The 14,493-nt window shown below is 36.7% G+C and overlaps 2 protein-coding genes across 9 annotated transcripts in view; one reads left to right on the top strand and one right to left on the bottom strand.

The window, feature by feature from the left end:
* Positions 1 to 9,840, top strand: part of PHF3 (PHD finger protein 3) — a 48,613-nt gene extending 38,773 nt beyond the window's left edge. For all 8 annotated transcript variants that reach the window (XM_082756679.1, XM_082756674.1, XM_082756677.1 and 5 more), the window contains 4 exons: positions 2,481 to 2,628; positions 4,102 to 4,191; positions 5,388 to 5,583; positions 6,809 to 9,840. In XM_082756679.1, coding sequence (XP_082612805.1) covers positions 2,481 to 2,628; positions 4,102 to 4,191; positions 5,388 to 5,583; positions 6,809 to 8,976 — 2,602 coding nt within the window. In that variant the 3' untranslated portion in view covers positions 8,977 to 9,840. The remainder of the gene's footprint in view (positions 1 to 2,480; positions 2,629 to 4,101; positions 4,192 to 5,387; positions 5,584 to 6,808) is intronic.
* A 151-nt stretch (positions 9,841 to 9,991) lies between these two features.
* EYS (eyes shut homolog) overlaps positions 9,992 to 14,493 on the bottom strand; it is a gene marked incomplete at its 5' end in the record, with an annotated part of 718,160 nt that continues 713,658 nt past the window's right edge. The window contains one exon of the mRNA XM_082756672.1: positions 9,992 to 14,141. Coding sequence (XP_082612798.1) covers positions 12,940 to 14,141 — 1,202 coding nt within the window. The 3' untranslated portion in view covers positions 9,992 to 12,939. The remainder of the gene's footprint in view (positions 14,142 to 14,493) is intronic.

Here is a 14,493-nt window from a genome sequence, read left to right as displayed (position 1 = left end):
ACTAACATTATTTTTTGCTGGCGTTTCATAGCCTGTTTGTATAGTGGAAGTAGTACACCTTTTCTTAGGATTGGGGTTATTTGCTGGAGTACATAATGCTATTCATTTATGTAAATAATGCTACATATATTGTGATTACAGACTTCTCATATTTCCTTCTGGGAAAAATAAACCTCCTTATGTTTTCTGGTACAAAGATACCTAAAAATATATGTGGGTTTCTGTTAAAAAGGTCAGAGTATAGATTTCATACTGTATTGTGCTATTAAGGGACATAATATTTACAGTGCTGCAATCAAAGTGTGTGTGTGTGTGTGTTTGTGTATATATAATGTTAAGGACTTTGAGGTTGCTCTAGATAGACCAATGTAAATGATAAACCAGCTTAGTTACAAACCTCCAAAAAATAACTAGCGCTTAAAAATCTTGCCCAAATGAACTGTGAGTATTCAGTACGGTGGATCTGTTGCCTTACAGTTAGCACTAATGTCCATGGTCTTTGTTAGGGTTGTTAAGACCAGAGATCTCAGTGTGAGAAGCTGAAACTGAAGTTATGCCATCCTTCTCACCTGTTTTCTCAGCAGTGGTGTTCTGCGCTGTCTGTACTCTCTCCAAAACAAAAGGGGAAAGATGGAGAAATCTCATTTGTTCCCAACACTGTTTTGTTTGTTTGTTTGTTTGTTTTTTACAGTCTTGGTGTTTCCAGGCATCTTCCTTGCTTGTTGTGTCAGATTGTTTTTGTTCTGTCATCATCACATTTCTCTCTCCTGCCTGCCCTACATCTCTTGTTACCTTGCAGATTTTGTTACTGTTTACAAATGCTTCTTGTACCCCGTCTGGAAGCAAAGCAACAACTCTTCATTTGCCCCTTTGCAGTTACTGATTATTTTATGCTTTGCTATGTTACAGAATGCTTTTGTGTTGTGGCTGCTTATGTTGTTAGCAATGTTATGTTTCTTTAAAAAAAAAAAAAAAAAGTATATACTGTTTCCTGTTACACAGTTCCAATGTGGTTTTTTTTTTTTTTTTTTTTTCATTTGTGGTAAGGTAAGGAAATACTATTTATATCGTGCTTACTATGCGTTTTCATTATGGTATGCACCAGGCTACAGTCAGGTCTGGTATGAGTAATACTTAGAGAACAGTCATTATAATGTTGAGTTAATGTAGGAAGGATTTTCATCTGAAAGAAGAATAGTTTTATCTTTCAGTATTTCTAGCCATGTCAGACTGTGTATTTTGGGATGCTGATAACTCTTCCACATTTAGAAGAAAACCACAGAGCAAATGGCAAAAAGCAGCAGCAATAATTTCTAAACCTGTTGTCTTACTCTCTTTAAGATGAAAATGTGGTAGCTATTCTTGAACACACGGGTTTTGTAGACCCCTTCTGTTGGAGAATTTTTTCTCTTTATTCCTTGCCCTTCCCTTCTTTCCTTGGCTTGTAATTTAGCCAGTCTGTCAGTATGGGTTTTGCTGTTTGCCGTCAGCTCTCTTCATTTTCTTCCCCCCTCTCTCTTCTCTCTGCTAAAGGCAAATTGCAATTTATGAGGCTATATTTTCTGGTTTACAAGAGGTGTTTCTAGAAAATCATTGACTCTCAGTTATTTAGAAATGACCAGTGTCCATAATGAAATTCAGCCTTTATCAGAGCAGTGCAATCCTTCACCAAGGACAGTGGACTTTGAATCTTCAGCAAACTATTCTAAAAACAAAGAAGTAATTTCTAGGGTAGACAGAAAGAAACACCAGTTATTGTGTTACTATTGCAGCACAGCACTTCTTACTAGTGAGTGGCTAGCTTACCATTGCTAGTAGCATGCCTAGAGTGTTTTAATAAGTACGAGTTTGGAAAAAAAATAAATATGTCTGTAATTTAAAAAATTAGCTGTAATGTCTTTGCTGAGGAAACCCCCAGGTTGAAAAACACTCTCCTGTGAAATTATTCAAGTCTTTCAGTTTATGTCTTGCAACTGTTTTCTGTTAAAGTGTGTGTGAGGAAACGCCTTGTGCAGGTGATGATATTGGAATTCAGAAGAGGTACTCACAGAGCTTGTGGATGTGATGCGTGAGTGAGAGCAGCTAGCCCGTGGGCCAGTGACAAGCAAGGGGAAAGCAGATACTCAAGTGGTGGGTAGACAGTGTTGCAAGCAGAAGTAGGAGCTTGGAAAGCAAGGTGAAGATAAGCCAGCAGTTCAGTGTCATCTCCCCCCCGGTGCAGGGGAAGATCTTAACTTCTGTGTGCTCAAATGATAGTGAACTAACGTGCTGCTTATCTGATGGTCCTTCATGTAACACATCTGCTCCTGTAGAAGGAAAGAAATAAGATTGTCTGCCTATCTCTTTTTGTAGACCCTCGAATATGCTTAACTGAAAAATAAAATTCTTAATGATAGGTAACCTGTTTTACAAAGAAAGGTGATTATTTACGTGATCTGACATGTCACATTCTAAACAAAGTGTTGTCTGTCTATTTTCAGATCAGAAACACCTGGTACTGTAGAGTGTGAAAGTCTGTTTCTGGCACGCCTGAATTTCATCTGGAAGGGTTTCATCAACATGCCTTCTGTGGCAAAGTTTGTTATTAAGGCTTATCCAGTGTCTGGCTCTTTTGAGTATTTGACAGAGGTATTTACATTTCTTGCAAAGAACGAACAATTAATTTATTAACTTTAGTGACTTGTTTACCATAGACTAATAATAGTATAATGATGAAAGTTGAAGCATGATCGCTATACTGAGTTGAAGTACTTGTGGGAGGAAATAGGATAGGTAAGGTTTATATGTATTTACAAGTAACGTATTTCTCCCTACGTGGACCCATGGTTCATCAGGACTCAAATTCTCTGAATCCCTGAAATGTTTAAGATGTTTTGTTCTCACGTTTCTTGAGGATGAATAGCAGAATTTCCAGAGCTGGCTTCATAAGGGTTGAATCGTTTCTAGTTTATTATGGAGCATCTTCTATATTACAAATTAACAGGGAAAGGCAGGACAAAATTTGCTACTGAAATAATCATCTCAGTGGCATCTGTTTTCTGAATTAGAGGTGGAAAAGTGAATGATCAGTTTTTAATTCAAAGCAATAAACAAGTCAGACACCTCTTTTCCAAAAATGGATACTGTTGGTGGTTTCTTTTAACATTATGTGAAGTCTCATTTTCTGCAGTAAAAACCTGCATAACAGGAATTGTGTTTTTGCCAATCTGGTGGCAGTTGTATTCGTAATCTCCACTGTAAGACTAAATTGTCCTTTATATATATTTATATATAAGTATAAATAAATATATAATAATCATTATTATTATCATATACTATAATTATATATAATAATTACATTAATAATAATTATACTATAATAATTATATATGTATGTAGTATTCAGTATCTGAGGCAGGAAATGGATGCAACTGCTTATAACAGTTGTCTTTGCAGCATAAAATAAAGATCAAAATCTCATATAAGGCTAAGTGTTACTTCTCACCAGTGACACAGGAAGCATCAGCTGTCTAATTAAATGGTGTTAAGTCTTTTATTAATGTGCTTATCTTTACTTGGCTGTAAATCTTTAGTGTAGTGCAGGGCATGCAGTACCCTTTAGCCCATGTACTCTTCTGCTCTACTTCAAAATGACTTTTTCCTAAGTTGTTCTGAAATTATTCTGGAAGTCTGTTTATGTCACTGGTGAATAGTGAACTCAGTAGAATCTGAGAACAAACTTTTGTCTATATGCATCTATAAGTAGATTGCATTTTTTTTCTCATGATTAAGATTTTGAAAGCTTGTATTCTTTGATAGGTGTAGGGCTTGCATAACAGTTTAATTTTAAAGATAGCTTGTGTTTACAGTTAGTGTTACTGAAATAAATGATTTTGGAAGATGTAGATGAACAGCGTTGAATGATAACTGATTTATTACTAATAATTGATTTTGCACTGAAAATCTTAATACAAATATACAAAATCTAAATGTAAATTACTTTTTTCTAATGTTGTAACTTCTACTGACTTTTAAAATTAGAATTTAAGAACTATAAAAATTATGTTTTGAATATATGAAACAAATATGTTGGATTCTGATTTCTGTTGTCCTTTCTCATAGGATTTACCTGATAGTATTCAAGTAGGTGGCAGGATATCTCCTCACACTGTCTGGGAGTATGTAGAAAAAATCAAAGCTTCAGGGACCAAGGTAAGAAATCTTACGTATTGAAGGCTTGCTTAACTTACATTCTGTTTACCCTGGACATCTTTTCTTCCTGGGACATTTGCAAAATACATAACAGTTTATGGATAACTCATGGTTACATTAAATGGGATGGGTGGCAGCTGTTGGCATTTGTTTTCTATCTAACCTCAATTGGTCAGGTGTTGTTCAAGAACACTTACATTCTTTTGCAACATACACAACTTCATATGTCTTAAGTGTTACTTTCTAGTTTCTGTACTGTTACAATATGTAAAACCACCTTAGTGGCCCAAGATGGACTTGTACCACTGCGTGCAGGTTGTCCTTCTGCTGGAGAGCCCCAAACTAGACACAGTACTCCAGTTGCTATCTCACAAGTGCTAAATAGAAAGGAACAATTGTTTCCCTTGACCTGCTGGCTGCTGTGCTTCTGATACCCAGTATACAGTTGGCTTTCCATGCAACATGGGTGGTATTGCTGGTTCATATTCAGCTTGCCCACCAGGATCCACACATCCTTTTATGCCATGCTGCTTCCTAGCCTGTCCTGGTTCCCAGAGATACTCCTCTAAAGGTGCAAGATTTTGCATTTGCCTTGGCTGATGTTCATGAGGTTCTGGTCAACCTGCTAAGGTCCCTCTGAAGAGCAGCCTGCCTTTTTGCACATCAGCCACTGTCCCTAATCAGGTGTCATCTTGGTTTTGCAAAGAGTCTCCTGTTCCATCTTCCCGGTCATTAAGTCATTAAACAGCATCAGCCCCAGCATCAACTGCTGAGCTGGGTTTTAGATGTAAGTTTGGGATTCAGATGCTGGTCTTGCTTTAGTATTAATTAATAGCTTAGCCATGAAAGACAATACAAGGCAAATCTTTCCAGTAATGTTAAGCATTAGGGAGGGGAATAATTTAGGGAAGCATGCCAGCTTCCACTTAAGCTTGTTATTTTGCAGGCTGATAAAAGTTAGCTTGTAATAGAGTAATTTATTTATTTAAATTCTAAATGCTTTTTGTTTGCTTTTTCCATTTGCTTTAATTACTTTTGACCTTGTCTCTATTCCTTCTACCTCCTCTGTTCTCTGCATTTCTGGGGAGACACTTTGTTTTCTTCTTTGAACTATGCCTTTAAATGAAGAATAGCCATTGAACAATTGAAATTACATTTTATATATATGTATCTTTTTTTTCTCTTTTTCTAAACAGGAAATCTGTGTAGTTCGCTTTACGCCTGTAACTGAAGAGGATCAGATATCCTATGCTTTGTTGTTTGCATATTTCAGCAGCAGAAAACGTTACGGTGTAGCTGCCAATAACATGAAGCAAGTGAAAGATTTGTATCTCATCCCATTAGGTTCCTCAGATAAAGTCCCACATCATCTTGTGCCTTTTGATGGGCCTGGTAAGTACAGCATGGAATTTGGAAGTTTGTTACTGTTTTTCATTTATATAAGCTTGTAACAGAAAAGAAAAAATAATTTTAAAAGATGGTTAATGATTTTTTGAAAAATAACAGTTATTCTGTTGAAACATGTCATGGTTTTTCCAGCGTCATATTTGCTTCCTTGAGAAGACATTAATTTCCAATTTTAAGACTATTCTGATAATTAAATGTACTTTTGCTGAAAAAAATAACTGAATAATTTTGTTTCATGTTTTATTGCATAATTCCTCTAACCCAGATTTCTTTGTGGTTGCTATCTCAGAAAATTCGGTGACACAGGTAACCTTTGATAGTAATCCTACTGAGCACCAAGTTGATACTGTAACTTAAAAATAGTATTTTTCATTATTTGAAATATACTCGCTCCTTTTTTTTTTTGCTTTCACTTGAAGTGTTCCAAACATTTTAAAAAGGGAAGGAAAAAAAAACACAAAACAAACAAAACAGACACGTAAAGTTTAAAAACAGCAAGAAATAAAAAGCTCCTGAAATGTTTGTCATTTGTTGCTTAAGCCTGAGTTCTTGAGTTCTTTTGTGCCAATTTATTTTGGTTATTAAAAAAATTGCAGATGATTTCATTTTAGATGGGTGGGGATGAAACTTAAGAGGGGATAAGCTACAAGTCATAATTTTCTTTGCAACAACCTAAATTAGAACAAAATGCATATGGAAGAGAGAATAGTAGACCTTGAAACATGGTGCCCTTCTGGAATAAGGGAAGCATTTTGGAAAGTCAGGCTTGGTCAAACCTTTGAGGAAATGTATCCAACACAAATTGATTACCAGACTTCGTTGTTGCAAGTGGTATATTGTTTCTTTTTTTTTTTTTTTTTTTTTTTTTTTTTTTTTTTACTCTTGTGCTTTGGTGTCACTGTAGCTCACTTAGATGTTTAACTTTTTTTCTTACATGACTAGACATCCTTTATAACAGTCTTGTGTTCTGTATTTGGAAGTTATACTGGGTGATAAAGTACTTAAAGCAATTTTAATTTGCTATGGTTGAAGGCATAATTTTCATGTTGGAAATAGTTCTGATTATAAGTTCTGCTTAATGATGGAAATCTCAAATGTCATAAAGTGTATAATTTCCATAATATATAAGTTTGTGGGTTATTTTTGTTAAAAATGAGTGCCTTAACCAAAATATAAGTAGATGATAATTTGCTGTTACAATTTTGTGCAGGGATTGAATTGCATCGACCAAATTTATTACTGGGATTGATAATTCGGCAGAAAATGAAGAGACAGATTACTGCTGTTACAAGTGTTACTAGTAGTTTTGTGGATGAAGCTTCTGAAAGTACCTTGAGTAGCTTGCCGCCAGAGAAGAAAAGCAAGCCAAACAAACCTGAGGTCTCTCATAATGACTTGGTACTAGAAGACGAAGAGGAAAATGATTTTTTTAATTCCTTCACAGCAGTGCTACACAAGCAGAGAAACAAACCTCAACAGTCTAATACAGATGATCTTTCAGCAGTAATTGAACCGTTAGTGGAAAGTACAAAACATGAACCACCAAAGCCTCTCCGATTTCTTCCTGGAGTCCTGGTTGGGTGGGAGAATCAGCCTTCCACGCTGGAGCTAGCAAATAAACCATTGCCAGTGGATGATATTCTTCAAAGCCTGTTGGGTACGACAGGGCAGGCATATGAACAAAGTAAGCCAGAGACGAGTCCCAGTGAAGACATACCTTTATTAAATGAACAAACAACTTCAAAAGAAGAAAACATGGATGTTGCTGAAGTAGCTACTGAAGTCAGTGAGACAAAGGCTAGTTCAGATGATACACAAGAATCCACTAATGCTACCGCACCTGGGGATGCAGCAGTTGTAGGGACCTCAAGTTCTGCAAGGAGTGCTGGAACTTTGATAGGACTTAGTCTAAAGGGAAAGCCTCCTGATGTCTCCACAGAAGCATTTTTAGCAAATTTATCTGCTCAGTCACAGAATAAAGAAACTGAAGAAAGTAAAGAAAATGATTCAAAGCGGCAATTGCCTGACAAGGATAATACTGCACAGGAAACTAGAAGGACAACAAATTCCAGCTTTTCTTCTTCATCAAGTGCAGGAAAAAAAAATGAGAACAATGGTAATGCAAGCTCTGCTGAAGGTACTACTGCTAATACCTCTAAATCACCACAATTTATTAACCTTAAGAGAGACCCTCGACAGGCAGCTGGACGAAGCCAGCAGACTAGTGCTTCAGAAAACAAGGAAGGGGATGCTAGCAAAAATGAAGACCGACAGAATGTTTCAGGAAATGAACAAATGGAACCAGAGAATAAACAGACTTCTGGAGAAATGGGATTAAACCCATATCAAAGCGATGCACAAACAAATGAGATGCAGTGCAGTTCAACTGCAACAAAAGCAGATAACGCAAGTGCATCACAAGCAGAAGATACCAAACAGTCACAGGAAGATGCACTGATGCAAAACATTGAAACAGTGAACTCTTTTAGAAGAGGACCAGCAGCAACTTCATCTCATTTTGAAACTGAAAATTCTTCTCGTTCTGAGTTTATTTCCAAAGTCCCAAGCCCTGGCAGCTTCTCATCTGTTAGACCTCCGCAACAGAATTTTCAGCATCCTAAGTCTAATCCACCTGGATTTCAGTTTCAGGCTCCTGCACCTCATAACTTCCCTCCACAAAACAACCCTATGTTTGGATTTCCTCCTCATTTACCACCTCCACTTCTTCCTCCTCCAGGCTTTGGCTTTCCTCAAAATCCGATGATGCCATGGCCACCTGTAGCTCATTTATCAGGTCAGCCACCACACTATGCTGGACCCATTGCACAAGGGCTACCAGTGGCTCACAAACAATCCAGATTTTTGGGGCCAGAAAATTTTTTTCAGGGTAAAGACACTAGGAGACCAGAAAGACGTCATAGCGATCCTTGGGGCAGACAAGAACAGCAATTGGAGAGAGGGTTCAGTAGAGGAAAAAATGATCAACACAGACAAAGATTTTATAGTGACTCTCAGCACCAAAAGAAAGAAAGACAAGAAAAAGAGTGGAACAATGAAAAATACTGGGAGCAAGATTCTGAAAGAAATAGACGCAGAGACAGAAACCAGGAAAAAGAGAGAGAGAGGAAGAGTAGAGAGGAAGGACATAGAGACAAAGAAAAATTGCGGCTTCCACACAGTGATAGGGGTGCTGATGGAAAATGCCCCAGAGAGACTAGAAATCCGGAAAAAAAGACGGAAAAGCCTAAGACGGAAGAGCAGGATCAAGAAAAAGATAAGGAGAGGGAGAAAAGTAAAGAGAAGCATAGAGAACGAGAAAGCGATAAGAACAGAGATAGACATAGGGACCACAGTGACAGAAGTAAAAGCAAAAGGTAAAAAGATGCAGGCAGTCTTTTAAAATCCTATTTAAATAAACTGTTAGATTAATGTCGTAAAACTTTGTATAAAAAGAAAAAAAGCCTGCTAGGATTGTGCCATCTTTTTTATTCAGTGTTGGTGTTTTGCAGAAACAAGTCTGTGTTTTGGTACCATTCAATGTACCAATACTCATCCTTTTTTCATTATACCAACTATCGCTAGAAGTAGGAGTTTAATATTTTTAAAGATTTTACATTGCTGTATATTCAAAATTTTAAAGATTTCTTTTATTAATATGCAATAAAGGCTTAGAAATTTTCTTAGCTGATAAAGTTGGCTTTAGTCAAGTCTGCAATATAGTCGCTGCCTTTGGTAATTTGTGCTCTCTTCTGTTTTAAGATGCTCTGATAATTTTAAAGATGAATTTCATACGATAACCTTCTTTTTAAATTGCACTCTTTTTATGGATTGTAGCAAAGCCTCAGAGTCCACACATTCTACAACAAAATATAATATGCTCGGCGATGTGAAGAGTTTTTTAAATTATTCAGTAGTACAATAAAATAATTCAAGTGTATTTCATCGGTTTTTCAAGTATTTCCTAAGCATCTAAAGCAGTCTGTGACCAGAAATTGGAAGGCTGAGCTGCTCGAATGTTATTGCTTTAAACTGCACTTGTTTTAATAAGAAAGCATTTTTAACCTAAGTTCTTGAAAATATGATTTGTGGTAGTTGATTCATTTCTCCCACCATTTTCCATGCTTCAAAAACTTGAATACCTAAGCTTGTACATTACTTTGTGTTTTGCTATCCTTTTTACTGTAAAATGTAAATATTTTAAGGGATATTTTGATTCTAAAATGATAAAACTTTCTCACATACTGTGTGTGTTTGATTTCATAGGTGTGAAAATGTAGACTAAATGAATATAGCAGGCTAAGTTGTACAATGCCACACTGGTCTTATGGCTAAGTCATTCCGAGTTTTGGGGGGGGTGAAGAAAGGGGAGAAAGGTAGAGGGAAATTTGTACCATTGGGACTTTCAGTAAATTGACTGCCATCCATTTCAGAAACTAAAAGGCAGAAAAAAAAAAAGAAAAAAAAAAGAAAAAAAAAAAAAAAAAGACTACCTGAATACAAACTAAAATCTCCTGCTCTTACCCTTCCTTAAATACCCTGGTCATTTTGTCTAGTCTGTTAGAAACAAGAAAAACATTCCATTATGTAAACCAAAAATTAGGTTTATTGTCCTGTTTCTCAGTGTTCTGTTTTTTATTTTGAGTACATTACCTTATGTATGGACATCGCATTTTGCACTTTGCTGTAGAAAAACCTCTTCTTTTTCAGAAGGTCATTTCAGTCTAACAACACACTAATAACTGTTCATTTTAATTATGGATGTATTTTAAAGTAAAATTTCATTTGGGTACCCTGCAGATAGATTCACAGTCAATTCAACTAAAATAAAAAGAATCTTACACCAAATGAAGGGGGCAGTAGCCTTTTATTCAGTGATGTTTCTTAGCCTCATAATTGAGAAGTTTCTAAAGGGAAAAATCCTCTGTTAGTAACCAGAAGCAATATTTATCCTTCTGAATTTTGTAGTGTGATAAAATGACATTAAATTAGCCTTTTCCAAATTAATTCCATGATCTTGATAGCAGTAGTGCCACCGATTACATCAGGTAATAATATGCACGCGTTGTGTTGCTTAAACATTTACCCCAGTGTTCTTTAGATATAAAACTGCACCACAACCTTGGTTTGTGTTTGAAATCCATTTTAAATCAGTAGCTTTGCTCGTGAAGGTTTTCTTTTGACTTGTCCAAAGGTGCTCTAAAAATAAACTGTTAGTGGTGAAAATCGCAGCTGCCTGCACTGAAGAGAATGGGAGTGCTTTCTGTCAGAATTACCAGAAGCATTTTGTTTGGAAAGAGTAAGTAAACATTTCCCAAGCTTGCCGAGTGCTTTACTACCTGCCTCTTGTATGCGAAGCCTGAAGAGTGCCAAAGTGAAAAAGCTCTGGAGGTAGAGTTTGAAGATTTTAAATGAACAGGCAGAGACAGCTGACAGAATTTGGTCCTAGAACTTGAGTTAAGGTAATAGGAACAACTACCACTGCTGCAGGGGTGAAGGACTGTTGTCTTCTCCATTGCCTTCAGTCACTCTCCCTCTGACACTGGTGTTAGCTGGGAATGCTCTGATTAATTGTTACTTGTTTTATGCTGAATCACTGCTCAGACCACAAAAAGCAGCGTGCACTCGTGGGGAACTGGCAGTACACCAGGAACCCCAGAGAGAACAGGATAAACCCTAAAGACGCTCCCTTCCCCAGCATCACATGGCCTTAAAAGGCCCTTCTAAGAGAAACGAAGAGGAGAAGAATCTGGAGCCAGCTCAAATGCCAAATAGGCTTTGTGAGCTGCCGTTACTTGTTGGAAAGAGGGGAGGAAGCTCTGCTGCATCAGCCCGATCGCTTGAGGGTTCAGAGCAGCTTAAGAGGATGGAAAGAACCTCGCAAAGTTGTTTGCAAAGCCTTATTAGAACATCTTGCAGCAGTTCCATCACCCTGCCCCTCAGTTAATCTTTGAGTCATCTCTTACTGCTGGCAAGGCACTCGTTGCCACGTGCTCGTAATGGTTATGTGGCAAGTAACATGTGTCACCTGGTTTTGCTGTGCCTGTTGTCTATGTTCCTGACCTGCTTTATAGGAAGAAAAAAAAAATAGTTGCTTGTCCCTGATCAGTACCCACTGAAGATTTCTGTTGGGAAAATTCCCATGCAAGGAGGTAAGAGTTGATAATGTGCTTTGGAGCAATAGTAAAGTTAAAAGGGAAAAAGATAGGAAGCCATCACTACTATTTTTTATATATTTTATTTATACAGTAAGTCAGCAGTCAAATGAGGAAAACAAATGCCATCACAAATCATGTGTCTAAGCAGATTAAAATACAACTTGATTTCTTTTGTATTTATATATTGAAGTGTTCTATTTTTACTTTTGATGTTAAAAATTCAAAATAATAGTAATGGAAATTCAATTTATAGTGGCTAAAAATTTGTCTAGTAAAATCTCAACATCTCATTTAGAGGAATAAAAGCCAGAAGGTATAGCTAAAGCAAAGCAGTTGTTCGACTTTATTAAATCTATTAGGAACTGGAGTTATTTGTAGGCAGACTGCCACTGTCCCACATTCCAGCTGTAAATAGTTAAGTTTTCATGTAGTCAAATCAGGGAGACCTCTGGTGGAGAAATACAGTAGGCATATTTTTATGCCTCAGTGGATATGTATGAGCTCAGTAATTAAGTAAAATACCTTTTCTACCCTTACAGAAGAATGATTTTAAACATAATATTTTAGCAGTCTATTAAGTTCTACTGTTTTACATAAAAGTATATGTAATGGATAGAGACTTGGAAGGTAGGAAGAACAACTTCATTACCTGAAATACAGTCATCGTGGACTTAACAATTAACTAGAGGTGTTATGATTTTATGACAGTGCATGTTATTTTTTTAACATACGCTTTTTACCTCAAGTACATTTTTTTTCCACCTACAAATACTGCTTTTTCTCTTGGTCTTAAAATTACAAACTACAGAAGAGAAGCTATGCATTCTAATAAAACTTAGTTTTGGAAAAACAGGTAGGTTGTCCTTATCTACAAACAATACTGTATTTTTGCAAGCTAATTACCATCTGTTTACAAAATTATTTCTAGCACAATAAAGAAAAAATCAGACTTCTTCAATAAAGTAAATACCAAAATGTATGTAAAAGTACTTATGAGTAAAGTAAAAATTCTGACAATATTTTATATATGCTATTAATACTCAACATTAAAAAAGAAAAGGAATTGGAGACAATTTTACTAATTGCTTTCTTACATCTGTTCCTGAATATTACACTTTCACCTAATACAAGAGGCAGGACAAAAATGAAATGTATCACTTTTAAAGGATCTTAAATAGTTTTTCAATTAATTTCTATGATCTCCATTATGGACATTATAACCTTCTGCTTTCATTAGCTGAACCTTTTTGGAATCCTGGAAGAGTGCAATATCTTTAATTTTACCAGTGAATTCCTTCTGAAAAAGCCCTGCAGTGACTGTATGGATATTTCTGCCAATTTCAAACCCACCAAAATAACAAATGCCACCATAATTTAAAGCAGTGTATTTTCTGTCTGGATCAATATCTTCAAAAATAATTAGTTCCTCATCAAGATACACCTTAATACAAGTTTGATTTTGGATTACAGTAACAAAATGCCATCTTTCATCACAACAGGTGGAGGAGTCTTTGCTGTGAATTAGAGGAACAGAGATTCTTTCACCAAGATTAATGACAACTTTTAATGTTCCATTGGCTAGACCAATGGCAAGGAAATCATTGTCTTCATCTTCAGCTTTTCCCATCCATACCATTAAGGCTTCAGCTTGATTTGTAGAAAAATTTAAAGAAATGCGGGTATATTGGAGGTCTCGTTTTCCATAAAGAGGATCTATGTATTTGATATAGGAGTTACCAACAAACTTTGCAGTAAAAAATTTGATTTTATTGTCGCAGTGTTTACCTGACCAGCCTAGTGCACACGCACAGGTATATGAGAACAACGCAGGCTGAGGAATACAGAGAGCTCGAGACCCACACCTGTTCTGTGAACAGTGAACGGATTCTTCACACGTGTTCCCTATCCACCCTTGGGGGCAAGAACAAGAAAAGCCTGAGCTTTCAACCTGGCACGTTCCATTATTTTTGCACACTGAATACCCACAAGCTGTTCCATCGCAGTCACCGACGTTGGCTCCACCTTTGGGGTCTGTCGCTGTAAGCTTCAGTTCTCTGTCATTTATAAAAATTTCTCTTATACAGCCGCTGAAACCTGTGGGTTCGTCTTCTACTGCCATTGAGTTGACAAGACTTAGAGAAGACACCCCTCCAACATAAAAATCTGTGTGCACATCTAGCGCCTTCATTCCAGCGCTGCCTTTCTGAGTAATGTTGGTACCATCCAGGTCCAGGTAGCCTTCATTGCCAACTCTTCCTGCTTTGAGCAAATGCCATGTTTTTCCATCTGCGTGGATCTTTTGAACAGCCTGTAGGATGATTGTCTTGTCTCCTAAATTATAGCGTAGCTGTATAAATCCATTTACTAATGATATACATAGAAAGTCACCTGTAGAAAACAGTGTAAAATAGTTTTACTTTTTAGAGGCAGTGTGTTGAAAAATAGCATATTCATGATCCTGATAGGCCTGCATTTCCCCAATTCAGTAACATTTTCAGTGGCCTTGTACCTTCGCTTTATATTAATTGTACAAAGGGCTATGTTCCCTCATGAGCTTCTTGTGGTTCTCCACTTTTTTTTTTCTCTTATTGGAAACTGAGCCCATGTTTTCTCAGCTTCAAAGAAACATGCCCAGCTTTCTGAAAAGCTCTGCCTTGGTACAGAGGCTAGATAACTGGGGGGTAGGAGGAAATGGGATCACTTTGGCATTCAGGGAATGTGAGTTGGTGTTCCCATGAAA

The sequence above is a fragment of the Aythya marila genome (assembly GCF_965140915.1).
Source record: "Aythya marila genome assembly, chromosome: 3".
In the NCBI taxonomy this organism is placed as follows: domain Eukaryota; kingdom Metazoa; phylum Chordata; class Aves; order Anseriformes; family Anatidae; genus Aythya; species Aythya marila.
The sequence above is the reverse complement of the archived record's forward strand: the minus strand, read 5'-3'. Positions and strand labels throughout refer to the sequence as shown.